The sequence below is a fragment of the Perognathus longimembris genome, chromosome 2 (assembly GCF_023159225.1).
Source record: "Perognathus longimembris pacificus isolate PPM17 chromosome 2, ASM2315922v1, whole genome shotgun sequence".
NCBI lineage: Eukaryota > Metazoa > Chordata > Mammalia > Rodentia > Heteromyidae > Perognathus > Perognathus longimembris.
Window position 1 is genome coordinate 48402878 of NC_063162.1, and position 13238 is coordinate 48416115.

Here is a 13238-nt window from a genome sequence, read left to right on the forward strand (position 1 = left end):
ATGCTCAGGCCCTGAGTTCAAGCTCCAAGACTGGCAAAAAAAAAAAAAAAAAATTAGGAGCCAAGAATGTAGCTCAATGGTAGAGTGCTTGGTTCAATCCACAGTATTGTATTGAAAAAATAAATAAAAATAAAGCTGACTGTTGGGCAGTGGGGTTTCACACCTGTAGTACTAGCTATTCAGGAGACTGAGATCTGAGGATCATGATTCAAAGCCAGCATGAGTAGAAAAGTCCCATGAGATTCTTATCTCCCATTAACCAGTGGAAGTGGTGGCTGTGGCCCAAAGTAGTAGAGTGCTAGCCTTGAGCAAAAGAGCTCAGGGGGCAGGACCAGCTCAAGTTCCAGTTCCAGTTCAAGCCTGACAATGGACAAAACAAATAAAAAATAAAGCTGAGGCTTTAATCTCCTCAGCCTCTGTTTGGCAGATCCTCTTCCCTGGCATAAATTCCCATCACTGTAAGTGGGGTTCACTTGCTGCCCTTATCAGCTGTTTCTACAGACATTTATGGAAAACATTTTTAATGAATAATATGCTATTTTCAATCTAAGACTTAATAAAAGTACCCCAAATCAGTGCCTAGTCACAACCAGGAGGCTTGTCACCTACTTTAGCTTTTGCTGAATGGTTGAATTAAGATAAAATATAATTTTGCATAAGAGAAGACATGAAATGTGCAAGCATGAATCTTTTATCCTACCTGTTCTCTCTGTCCCATTACCCTCAACCTGATTCTCACAATTACCCTGATTCTGCAGTTCATCCAAGTCCATGAATCGGCTGGGATGAGGATTAAACCCTTTAGCAGCCTCTAGTTCCTTCTCCCGTTTCCTTCGAAGTTCCTGTTCCTGAGCTCTCCTGGCCACCTCTTCCTGCAATTCATCTAGTTCACTTTTAGAAGGTATCTCTCCACCTGGGATATAAACAAGAAAGAAGATAAATTCACATTTCTGTTATTCAGATGAAGCATCTGGAGAATTTAAGTTCACTGTGCCATTTTTCCTTTAAAACTCTTGAATTTGACTTGAAGTTCATGTTTTGAATAGTACTTTCCAAATCAAACTCAATGTGAAACCTGGGCCATGAATAATAACAACAATAACAAATATTTTTGAATGCTTCATAACAACACTAACAGTATAATAACTAACACTTCCTAAGCACATATCAGGAACAGTGTTAAAAGCACTTTCACATATATTACTTCCTTTAATTTTTTTTTTTTTTTTTTTACCACTCCTGGGGCTTGAACTCAAAGCCTGGGCACTGTCCCTGAGCCTCTTTGTGCCCAAGGCTAGCTAGCGCTCTACTCCTTGAACCGCAGTGCCACTTCCAGCTTTTTCTGAGTAGTTTATTGGAGATTAGAGTCTCATAGACGTTCCTGCCTAGGTTGGCTTCAAACTGCAATCCTCAGATCTCAGCCTCCCGAGTAGCTAAGGATTATAGTGAGCCACTAGCGCCCAGCATCATTTAATTCTTGTAACTGATGAGGTAGATATTATTACACACATTTTAGGAAATGAGAAAATTGAGAGACAAAAAGGTAATACAGAAGGCAAAGGGTAAACCGATGTCGAGTAAAACAAGGCAAATGCATTAACCCATTCTCAACTAAGAGGAAACACTCTCTACCAGTAACTGTCACTGGCTCACTGTAGCTTCAGGCAAGTCATTTTCTCACCCTTAATTCCACTATCTCCTTAATAAGTTACTAAAACATCTACCCATAGTAGTAAAAATTCACCTTGAAATGTTCATAGATGGATCTAATAGAATGAGTGTGCTGTTCATGATAAATTAAGTGAAAATTTTATGTGACAATAATATACATAGTATGATTTCATTTTATATTTAAAAAATAGTACTGGCCATATGTTAAAATTACTTATGTATTTGTAAAAGCATAGAAAAATACATACATAACGGTAACATTGATTCCTTAAATTACAGGAGGTAAAAGGAAACTTATGCAGTTGCTAAACTTATTTCTGTACTTTTAAAAAACCATCAATCAGTCATTGTATAAAAATGTTTGTGCAGTGTCTTAATAAAATGATCATATAAAATTGTAGGTTATATAGGGCTTATTATATAAAGAGAATGCTGAGGCAATATGGTATATGAAGAATTTTGTTATATCTCTTCTTTAAGTATCTTGTACCAATTGTAGAATCCTATTGGTTGATTCTGTCCAGCTGGTCCAGAATTGAGGACCACAAGTTGCAGTATAATACTAGAACAGTACTAGCAATCTAATAGAAGATACGATATAATAGACATATATGATCAGAAGTTGTTATTTTTTAAGTAGTATTACTCACATGACATAAATTAAAATTTGAGATAAGCCAAGTATATAATTTAAGCATGAATTTCTTACACTAGTCTCTAACTTTAACTTACTCTAACTTAATATTAGAAATTTACCTGCCGGGCTGGGAATATGGCCTAGTGGCAAGAGTGCTTGGTTGGTTGGCTCTTATACATGAAGCCCTGGGTTCAATTCCCCAGCACCACATATACAGAAAACAGCCAGAAGTGGCGCTGTGGCTCAAGTGGTAGAGTGCCAGCCTTGAGCAAAAAGAAGCCAGGGACAGTGCTCAGGCCCCGAGTCCACACCCCAGGACTGGCAAAAAAAAAAAAAAAAAGAAAGAAAGAAAGAAAGAAAATTTACCTGCCTGCCAGGTACTAGTAGCTTATCCATGTACTCCTTAACTACTCAGGAGGCTGAGATCTGAGGATTGTAGTTCAAAGCCTGCAGGAAGGTCTGTGGGATTCTTATCTCCAATTAACCACCAAAAAAATGGAAGTAGAGCTGTGGCTCAAAGTGGTAGAGCATTAGCCTTGAAGAGAAAGTTTGGGGAAGAAGGGGAGTCAGGGAGGGAGGGAGGGAGGGAGGAAGGAAGGAAGACCTGCCCAAGACATGCATTGCTCTTCTCCAGCAGATGGCAGCATACCTAAAAGGTGTTCAGAGCTTTTCATTACTGTTGCTACAGCCTTCTAACCACTTCTAAGCACTTTAATTAACTATCAAGACAATTTGGTAATTACATTAGAATAAAAGCAGGGATAAAGATTAAATTTGAATTACTTATTTCCCAGTTTTGTCCATAACCTGCATGTCCATCCCCTTTTATATCTAAATTCATAGGATTAATCAGTAAGAACTTTATTTATATCAAGGAAATCCCTAGGACTTATTCTCAGAAGTGGAACTGTTTTTGTTTTGTTTTGCCAGTCCGGGGGCTTGAACTCAGGGCCTGAGCACTATCCCTGGCTTCTTTTGCTCAAGGCTGGCACTCTACCACTTGAGCCACAGCGCACTTCCAGCTTTTTCTATATATGTGGTGCTTAGGAATCGAACCCAAGGCTTCATACATATGAGGTGAGCACTTTACCACTTGGCCATATTTCCAACCCAGAAGTGGAACTATTTTTAAGAAAACAACATTCATCATATTTCTGCTCCTTCTTGTTCCCACAGGAAACTTTCCAAGGTAAAAACGTATAGGCAGGCCTGGGAATGTGGCTTAGAGGTAGAGTGCTTGCCTAGCATACATGAAGCCCTGGGTTCGATTCCTCAGTACCACATAAACAGAAAAAGCCACAAGTGGCGCTGTAGCTCAAGTGGTAAAGTGCTAGCCTTGAGCAAAAGCAGCTCAGGGACAGTGCCCAGACCCTGAGTTCAAGCCCCAGGACTGGCAAAAAAAAAAAAAAAGCATACAGGCAAGCTATAATAGAGAACAAAAAATAAGGAAATCCAAAGATGGAGCAGCTGAAATGCCTCTACATTTATATGTTGATGGAATACCCAAACTGCCACTGGCCTCTAATTAAGGCTATTCCTTAAATAGAACTGGCGATCCAATCCCATCTCTCAAATCCAGTGTTCTTCTACTTACCTGAGAGGGGTTGTGTCTTTGTCCAGCCACTCATGGATGCTGTGGAATCTACCTCCAGGATGCTACTGCTGTGAGACTTTGGAATATGACGCCAAGAAGGGACAAACCCAGATGATTTCTTGGAACTTACATCCCTTCAAAAGAGAAAACAGAGTCTAATAAAAGCATCAGAAAGGTGGTTTCTGGAATATTCTCAACAAAGCATCAAACTAATGCAATTAAAGCTTCTGGGATCTGGGTGTCCTGGTGTTCAACTGTCGTCCTAGCTACTCAGGAGGATTATTTGAGCCAACCTGAGCAACTAGAAAGACCCACTTGGTTGCTGTTTTTTAAGTGCCTCTGTTAAACTATTGGAAAATTGAAATAGTCACTGATTTCCCCATCTTATGCTACCTCATTCACATCTTAAAAACAAAGCATATGGTAAATAGTAGACATTAACATTTATTAAATAATGAATATTCTCATTGTCTTGTGTTCCTTGTTCTGACTACTCTTTTTTATTTCTGTGCTAGGATCAAACCTAAAGCCTTATACATGCTAGGAAAGTAAGCAAGTTACTAGCTACTTCCCCTGTCCATCTTGCTAAATATTTTTTTGCATCTTTGCAGAAGTAAAACTAAACATGGGGGGCTGGGCATGTGGTAGAATGCTTGCCTAAAATGCATGAAGCCCTGGGTTCCACTCCTCAGCACCACATAAAAAGAAAAAGCCAGAAGTAGCGCTGAGGCTGAAGTGGTACAGTGCTATTCTTGAGCAAAAGAAGCTCAGGGACAGTGCCCAGGTCCTGAGTTCAAGCCCCAGGACTGGCGCAAAAATAAACAAACTAACTAAACATGGTCTCTACCCAGGGAAGAAAGAGGAAGTGTTATCCTTTTAGAAGATATAATTACTCCTTCAAGTCAATATACTATAGGAAAACTGCTTTTGTGACAAAACAAAACAAAATATAGAGATCTGAAACAATATAGAGAAAGCAAATAGAATTTCTGGAAAGGAATGATGAGCTCAAAGCAAAACAAAAACTATCTCCAAATAGAAGGCAAGAATAAGTAACATTTGGGTTTCTTCTCTGATTTTAAGATTATAAATTTTACTCACTAATTCATTCTTTCCTTGAAAACTATTTAGTAAACAACTTAAAAATACATTTTTACTAAGTTTCACTTGGTAGTGTGTGTCAACCTACACAAAGTTTTAGGTAGGAGGATCAAGGCTGAAGCCAGCCCCAAGCAAAAATATGAAAATAATTTATATGAAAATAACTGAAGCAAAAAAGGATTGAGGCTTGGCTCAAGTGGTAGAGCGCCTGTCAAGCAAGTACAAGGCCAAGCTTAAGTCCCAGTAACACCAAACAAAATAAATTAGACCATGCATAAGTTATACATCATTATACAATGACATAGATAGGTAGTAAAAAGATTCCTATAAGGAAAGCAAAATTAGTGTACCTATCATCTCAGCTACCCTTTTCAATTTTGTGGCAAAGGCAGCTAAAATTTCATTTAACTTCAATTCCATAAACAGTATAATTTTAATCCTAATATTCCTCATGTTGTACGTTAGATCTCATTTTGTTCATCCTACATATCTGAAAAATGTGAAACATTTCACAAATTTGCACATCACCCTTCATCAAAAAGCTGTGGTTTGAGCTGGGAATGTGGCTTAGCGGTAGAGTGCTTGCCTTGCATGCATGAAGCCCTGGGTTTGATTCCTCAGCACCACATAAACAGAAAAAGCTGGAAGTGGCACTGTGGCTCAAGAGGTAGAGTGCTAGCCTTGAGCAAAAAGAAGCCAGAGACAGTGCTCAGGCCCTGAGTCCAAGCACAGGGACTGGCAAAAAAAAAAAAAAAAGAGCTGTGGTTTATCTTTTCTGAATGTACTTTCTCAAGTGCCTTGAATCTTGCTCTCAGCAGAGGGTGCTGCTGCTACAGAAGTTGGGACAATATATAAGTAGACGGGGCTAATTAGAGCCCATCTTTTCACTTGTCTAAGCTATGGTAAAAAGCTCCAAAGAAATGTCACTTTGCTGCACAGGACAATGCCTCCATTCAAAGATAAAACAATACCTGCAGATGTTCAAGCTCTCTGGCAGTGCTACATCCAGGCTGACAGGGCTGCTGCTGTTCCTCTCACTGCTTTCATAGCCAGATTCCATTCTCTGGATTAAGCGTGGATGCTGATCTAAAAGATGAGAGCCTGGCCATGCTGGACCCCAGGGCTTGTGCTGGAAGCTTGATCCACCAGCTTTAATGTTGTAAACAGGTGGTTTCCTTAGTTCATCTGGTGTAAATTCTTTAGCTATCCAGATAAGAGGACAAGGTTCATTTAACATTTGCCTAAATAAAGATCTAACTAACCACTTTACCCTCCAGACACTTATTTACTCGGCTATCAGAGTAAAAATACTCCTTTCCAAGTCTACCAGAATACATATAAAATAACTGTATTTTCCCTAGTTATCTCCTCACCTGAATCTTCAGAAAAGGGGCTAAGCTGTGTATAACCACAATGCTTCCTTTTGTCCTTACTAAAAATACTGTCAATATTCAGAGATTCTCGTTTCGGTCTCCACGTCGGGCGATACTTGCTGGAAGAACTTGATTTCGATTCACTGCTGGTACTCTCCACTTCCCAGTCACGAGTGTGTGAAGGCAGGTTCTTAGGAGGTTTTTTATCAGATTGGTCTCCACCCTTTCCCCCACAGAGAGATCCTACATTGGTGTGAGAAGCCAGGGATGGTCTGTTATGGATCATATTGCTGACTGTCTCCTTAAAATCCCTTAGCCTGTTGGTGCTGCCTGTTGGTTTGGAGGCATTCCTAGGAGCCTGCTTCTCTTTTAGTGTTTCTCCTAAAAACACAAGGAATGAAACAAATACAGTGGTTAAATGTGATCACAAATACCCATATCCCAATGTCTAGAAAGCAAGGAAAAAAAAAAACCTTTTCAGTTAAAGGGAGAAGCTAACAATTTGGAGTATGACAGAAGTTTGATAAAGAGGAGCAATGCAGAGTTTACCTTCACTGTGGTACCCTGAGGCCTGGGGCTCATCACCCTTCCTCCTAACACGGCCAGAGCTCCTCTTGCGCTCTATCAGGGACCCTTTCTTGGATGTGTGTTTCTGATTACATTCACTATCAGTTAGGTGTCCTGGAAGAACAAGGAAATAGGTAAGCTGGTACCTGAGACTTACCTGCATCCTGTTCAGATCCTAGTCTTCCTTTGGGATTTATGGTAGTGCCACAAATTTACTGCATCCATAGATCAGAATCTATATTTAACTAAGAAACTCTCAGTAGATAAATCAACTCAAGTACTTAATGTGAGCTTCCAAATACAAATGTTCCTGAGCAATTATTCATCTCATAATCTTTCCTAATAATCCAAAAGAATTAAAGACACAATGGTAATTTTTTCTTTGTATACTGCGGACTGAACCCAGGGTCCTGGAGGTACTCTGCCACTGAGCTACACTGCCAGCTCTTGGTAACTTTTAAAAAGCAAAAGTTAAAAAAAAAATCTTATTAAAACATCATGTGCCCAAATATTTTGCACTCCTAAGTTGAAGGCAGTTTTCCTTTTATTTATTTGGCAACATATACTAAACAAACTGTGATTTTTTTTAGTACATTTATTATTGTCCTATATACCCACCCTTTGCCTATAATAGCTCTCATTACTTATGTATGGCTGTAAGATCCAGTTCTAAATCTTCCTTAAATGTGGATCACTTAAAAAGACATTTCAAGGGGCTGGGAATATGGCCTAGTGGTAGAATGCTTGCCTTGTATACAGGAAGCCCTGGGTTCAATTCCTCAGCACCACATATACAGAAAAGGCCAGAAGTGGCACTGTGGCTCAAGTGGTAGAGTGCTAGTTAGCCTTGAGCAAAAAGAAGCTGAGGACACTCAGGCCCTAAGTTCAAGCCCCAGGACTGGCAAAAAAAAAAAAAAAAAAAAAAAGACATTTCAACATTGATTAACTCTCATTCTTATCTCCATCCTATGCTTTACCCAGAGATTCTACTTCTCAACAGTAATAACTGAGAAGTCCAGAGTTGAGCTATTTATGTAGATTTTTTTGCTTCAAGTACATAGTATGCAGATGTAGGAGTGTGATTTATAACATACAGAAAGGGTCAGATTCTAAAGGATAATCTACTAAGGTTACAGAAGCCAGAAGATAAATTAAGTTTGAAGACAGGCTTAAGAGAAAGCCTGTAGGTTCTCAAATATATTGAGAGCTAACATATAAATTAGTTTTTTATGTTAGTACAGGAAAATCCTTGTACATATTCAGGTATCAGCAATGTAGTGAAAGAGATACTTATTTTCAATCAGTTGTCTCCATGCAATCTTTTATTGTTTTTATCTGTTCCTTTGCTATCCCTGGTACTCATAAGATTTATGAGTAGAAGAAATCACTTGGTGTAACTAAATGTTGCCAATTTTAAACCAATGAGCATTCCACACTCATACCCTTAACATAAATCTGATTCTCCTAGTGTGGCTTCCCCCTGGCTCCCTGGTTTAGAAATGTGGTCTTAAAAACACCATCCATAATAAACATCATCATAAATAAACAATTTTTAAAAACTCCATCTTTATGATTATGTCATATATTAACATTAGAAGAATCTTGATGAAGAATATTCAATAACTGTATAACTTGCAACTTTCTTTCTTTCTTCTTTTTTTTTTTTTTTTTTGCCAGTTCTGGGGCTTGAGCTCAGGGCCTGAGTACTGTCCCTGGCTTCTTTGTGTTCAAGGATAGCACTCTACCACTTGAGCCACAGCACCACTTCTGGCTTTTTCTATATACGTGGTGCTGAGGAATCGAACCCAGGGCTTCATGTGTTAGAGGCAAACACTCTACCACTAGGCCATATTCCCAGTCCCGCAACTTGCTTATATATTTAAATTTTTACACAGTTAAGTAAAGTTTTAAAGAAGTGGAAAAAAAAAACACCCTCCATTTTAACACCATCCATGTAGTAGTCAGCAAAACTAATCCAACATGAATGAATCTGACCAAACTTCTAAGTAAAGTTACCATTTTTTAAGAGATAGAGAACAAAGGAAGATGTTACTGGCACATTCATGGATGCAGTTGGCATATTCAAGATTTGGAAAATCTGGAGGACAAACTAGTTCTTCAACAACAAATTATAAAGGAAAAACAAACAAACCTGTACATCAAAAGTAACCTAACTGAGTATGGTAACACAAGCGTAGAGTCCTAAGAACTCAAGAGACTTGGGTGGGAGGGTCACTTGAGCTCAGGAGTTTGAAATCAGCCTGGGCAACTCAGAAAAATCTTTGGGAGAAAAAAAAGTCCCAGACATGGTGATGTACATCTGTAATCTCAGGTAAGAGGATCCAAAGTTCAAGGCCAGTGTGAAATAAGTAACTAGGCCCTGTTTCAAAAGAGACCAACAAATACCTTAAACGACTTACCAATCCATCACAATAAGCAGACTTCATTTGGATTTTGAGTGAGACACACGAACTATTAAAAATATGATACTGACGAATGGATCAGGAAAATGTGGTACATATACACAATGGAATTTTATGCCTCTATCAGAAAGAATGACATTGCCCCATTTGTAAGGAAATGGAAGGACTTGGAAAAAATTATACTAAGTGAAGTGAGCCAGACGCAAAGAAACATGGACTCTATGGTCTCCCTCATAGGGAATAATTACCACAGGTTTAGACTAGTCACAGCAGAGGATCACAAGAGCCCAATAGCTATACCCTTATGAACATAAAAGATGATGCTAAGTGAAATGAACTCCATGTTATGGAAACGACTGTTATATCACTGTTGTAATCACTTTCAACATGCCATGTGAAACCGTAGCTTCTACTGTTGATGATCCTCTTGTATCCCCTTTCTGTGGTTGTACCTGCACTATCTCTGTATCTTATCTGAGTACATTGGAAACAGTATATACAGGTATTAGAACTAGGAAACTGAAAGGGAATACCGAAATCGAGAGACACAGGGTAAAAATGACAAACGATTACAAAAGCAATACTTGGAAAACTCTTTAGTGTAAATCTACTGAACTCATGGGGGGAAAGGGAAAGGGGGAGGGGGGAGGGGGGAATGAGGGAGGAGGTAACAAACGGTACAAGAAATGTATCCAATGCCTAATGTATGAAACTGTAACCGCTCTGTATATCAGTTTGACAATAAATAAATAAATAAATAAATAAATAAATAAATAAATAAATAAATAAATAAATAAATAAATGATACCTTTAATACCTGAACACTTGTTGTTTAGTGACTTTCTTTTATTTTCTGGAGTGCTAAAGGATTGAACAGAGACTTCTACAGGCTTATTCAAATACTATTCTACTGAATTATAGCTCTAGCCCTAGCACTACTTTTTCTTTTCTTTCTTTTTTTTTGGTCAGTCATGGGGCTTGAACTGGGACTGGGCACTGTCCCTGAGCTCTTCAGCTTAAGGCTAGTGCTCTACCACTTTGAGCCACAGTACCACTTCCAGTTTTCTGGTGGTTAATTGGAGATAAGAATTGCACAGACTTTCCTGACGAAGCTGGCTTTGAACCATGATCCTTTTATCTCAGCCTCCTGAGTAGCTAGTATTACAGGCATAAGCCACCAGCACCCGGCCCCCAGCATTATTTTAACGTGATTTTAAAAAACTGACTTCTTACATTTTAGCATTTCATACTGAAGTATTTGTCTTGGGCTTACTTCAAAATAATTCAGGAGTGGGGAAGTATGTAAAAGTATAACTAATACTAGACGAGCCATGAGGTATAATTATTGAACCTAGGTGATAGTTACAGTATATTATTCTGTACACTTAGGAACATTTGAAATTCTTAATTCAAAAAAGGCACAGAATATAATACAGCAGGGGCTTGGAATATGGCCTAGTGGCAAGAGAGCTTGCCTCATATACATGAAGCCCTGGGTTTGATTCCTCAGCACCACATATATAGAAAATGGCCAGAAGTGGCTCAAGTGGCAGAGTGCTAGCCTTGAGCAAAAAAAGAAGCCAGGGATAGTGCTCAGGCCCTGTATTCAAGGCCTGGAACTGGCCAAAAAAAAAAAAAAAAAAAGAAGAATATAATCTAGCAATTGGATGCCTTCAATGTTCTAGCATCCATTATGTTACTCTGCATCTCAGCAGTCAGTCACAGTTCTTCCTTCTATGCTGTATATTGATTTCTTCTACTTACATAGGATACTCTCCTACATATTAGCAACAATTTAAGAAGTTTCCTGTTAAAATTCACAGTAATAAAACCACCTATCCTTATTTGGCATCTAAATTCTTCAAAGGCTAAGTAAGATGAGTATGTGCCCCCCCCCCCCCACACACACACCCCTTCTCAAAATCCTTCCCTCAGGACAAAAATCTGTCATGAGAATATGATGAGATATAAAATGTAAGAAAAGATTAAAAGGGCTTAATAAGGGCAGTTTAAAAAGGATGAGGATCAAAGGATAGCAAGAGAAAACAGACTTTAAAATAATTACACAGAAAAAGCCAGAAGTGGGCGCTGTAGCTCAAGTTGGCGGAGTGCTAGCCTTGAGCAAAACAAAGCCAGGGACAGTGCTCAGGCCCTGAGTTCAAGCCCCAGGACTGGAAAAAGAAAAAAGACAGAGTACTAGCCTTGAGCAAAAAGAAGCCAGGGACAGTGCTCAAGCCCTGAGTCCACACCCCAGGACTAGCAACAAAAACAAAACAAAAAATTATAAAAAAAATAATCATTACACTGATAATAGTTACAGTGGTCTTTCCTAACATATGTTTGTTGACAGAAGTATCCAATGGAGCATTGTTCTTCATGTAGGACTACATTGTTTCTTTGTCTCCCACTCAATTACCTACATTTTGTGCCTTTCCAATTTCCTTTTCTTGGGAGACCTCCTATATAGGAATTAAATTAGGCAAGCACAGTCCTCTATGTAAGTCCCTACCTGTGTCCCGACTGCTCTGGGACATGGAGTCATTCTCCACATTACAGATGACTGTCCCCTGAGAATCAGAAGAGAAGTGACTGACCACAGACTCATGGTGGGAGTGTCTGTAGAGATAACTCTCCGTTGAAGAATCTGTTCGAGTGTCACTTGAGATGGAGGGCTCCCTCCCTGAGGGAAGGAGGAAACACATATGTAAAAGTAAGGAAAGGAAAGAACAGTGATGAAAACAAGGAAAGAGTTGGATGCAACAAAGATCCAGAAGGCAAGAACTTCCTACAAGAGAGGCTGAGAAGAAAACACCACAGAGCCATTCTTCCCAATACCCAATGTCGGGTAACCCAAACACACAATTCCTACCACCTCTGCCCTTATCTTGCTAAAATCCTGCCACTTCAAAAAACTGTGGGGACTTTTAGAAAACCTACTGAGGTAGTGGGGTGTGTGTGGAAGAAATGAAAAAGTTGTGAGAATTAAGATCTATTTAGAGAGAAAGCCCCAAGCCAACTAGTTATACATACCACTTGTTCACCTATCCCACAGCCTGTCTCTTACACTCTTACACATGTCACTTAAAACATTTTAACATTATATGCATATTAAGATCTTTGAGAAATGATGAGGCTATTATTTAGTTTGCAGTTGAATTAATTCAATGGAGGGCTTCCTTCTGAACACTTAGCTAAGATAAATACAATAGGACAAATGAGTGTTTGAAGGGGGAAGTAGAGCAGGTATAGGTGGGGTATAAAAGTAGGAAGAAAATACCAAGGGCCAAGTAAGTGCAAAAGGGAGGGAGGAAGACTAAGGGCAAGTGTCTTCTCTTTTAAAAATATACTATAGGCCCACTCTAGATTCAGTAGAGTAAAAGTACATTTCTTCTTCATCCTTTTCAGAAATCAAGCCAAAATGTACTCATTATGAGCCTTTGTGGACTAGCTTGAGAGTTTAGTCATCAAACTGGAAACTATTTCTATATGAAATTTTATTTTTGACCCAAATAACTGATTTAGAAGTGAACAAGTGATTTATATGATAAGGAATATCACTACTATATCTAGAACTTTAAAGTAAAACTGTCTTAATCTCCAAAAAAAGGAGTAGCTTTGTAATTAGTGACTCTATTTTATCTTGACAATTTACATAAGTCACTGTTAAACTCCTAATAAGACTTAATCACCTTTGTATGTTTAGAGGGCTAAATACTAGCCCTTACAAACTCAGTATCTCAGTATCTCAGCTGACACAAGTTCAGCTTCAGCACTAGTTGGCAATTCTGTATGTCTAATGAATCTTAGGTTTAATGTGAGGGAGGTAGGGTACACGAATCCTATGTAGCTGATGAAGTGCAGTAGGGAGTGAG

At 38.8% G+C, this 13238-nt stretch overlaps 1 protein-coding gene across 6 annotated transcripts in view; it reads right to left on the bottom strand.

Annotated features, from left to right (window-relative positions):
• The window catches only part of Usp54 (ubiquitin specific peptidase 54), a 32025-nt gene extending 18970 nt beyond the window's left edge, over positions 1-13055 (bottom strand). For 2 of the 6 annotated variants that reach the window (XM_048339038.1, XM_048339040.1), the window contains exons 1-6: positions 11876-12794; positions 6926-7057; positions 6377-6757; positions 5975-6206; positions 3903-4036; positions 746-913 (exon numbers count right to left, since the gene is read on the bottom strand). In XM_048339038.1, coding sequence (XP_048194995.1) covers positions 746-913; positions 3903-4036; positions 5975-6206; positions 6377-6757; positions 6926-7057; positions 11876-12068 — 1240 coding nt within the window. In that variant the 5' untranslated portion in view covers positions 12069-12794. Of the gene's footprint in view, positions 1-745; positions 914-3902; positions 4037-5974; positions 6207-6376; positions 6758-6925; positions 7058-11875 lie in introns of all 6 variants that reach the window. The other 4 variants (XM_048339037.1, XM_048339039.1, XM_048339042.1 and 1 more) reach the window with 4 other exon arrangements.
• Between the last annotated feature and the right edge of the window lie 183 nt (positions 13056-13238).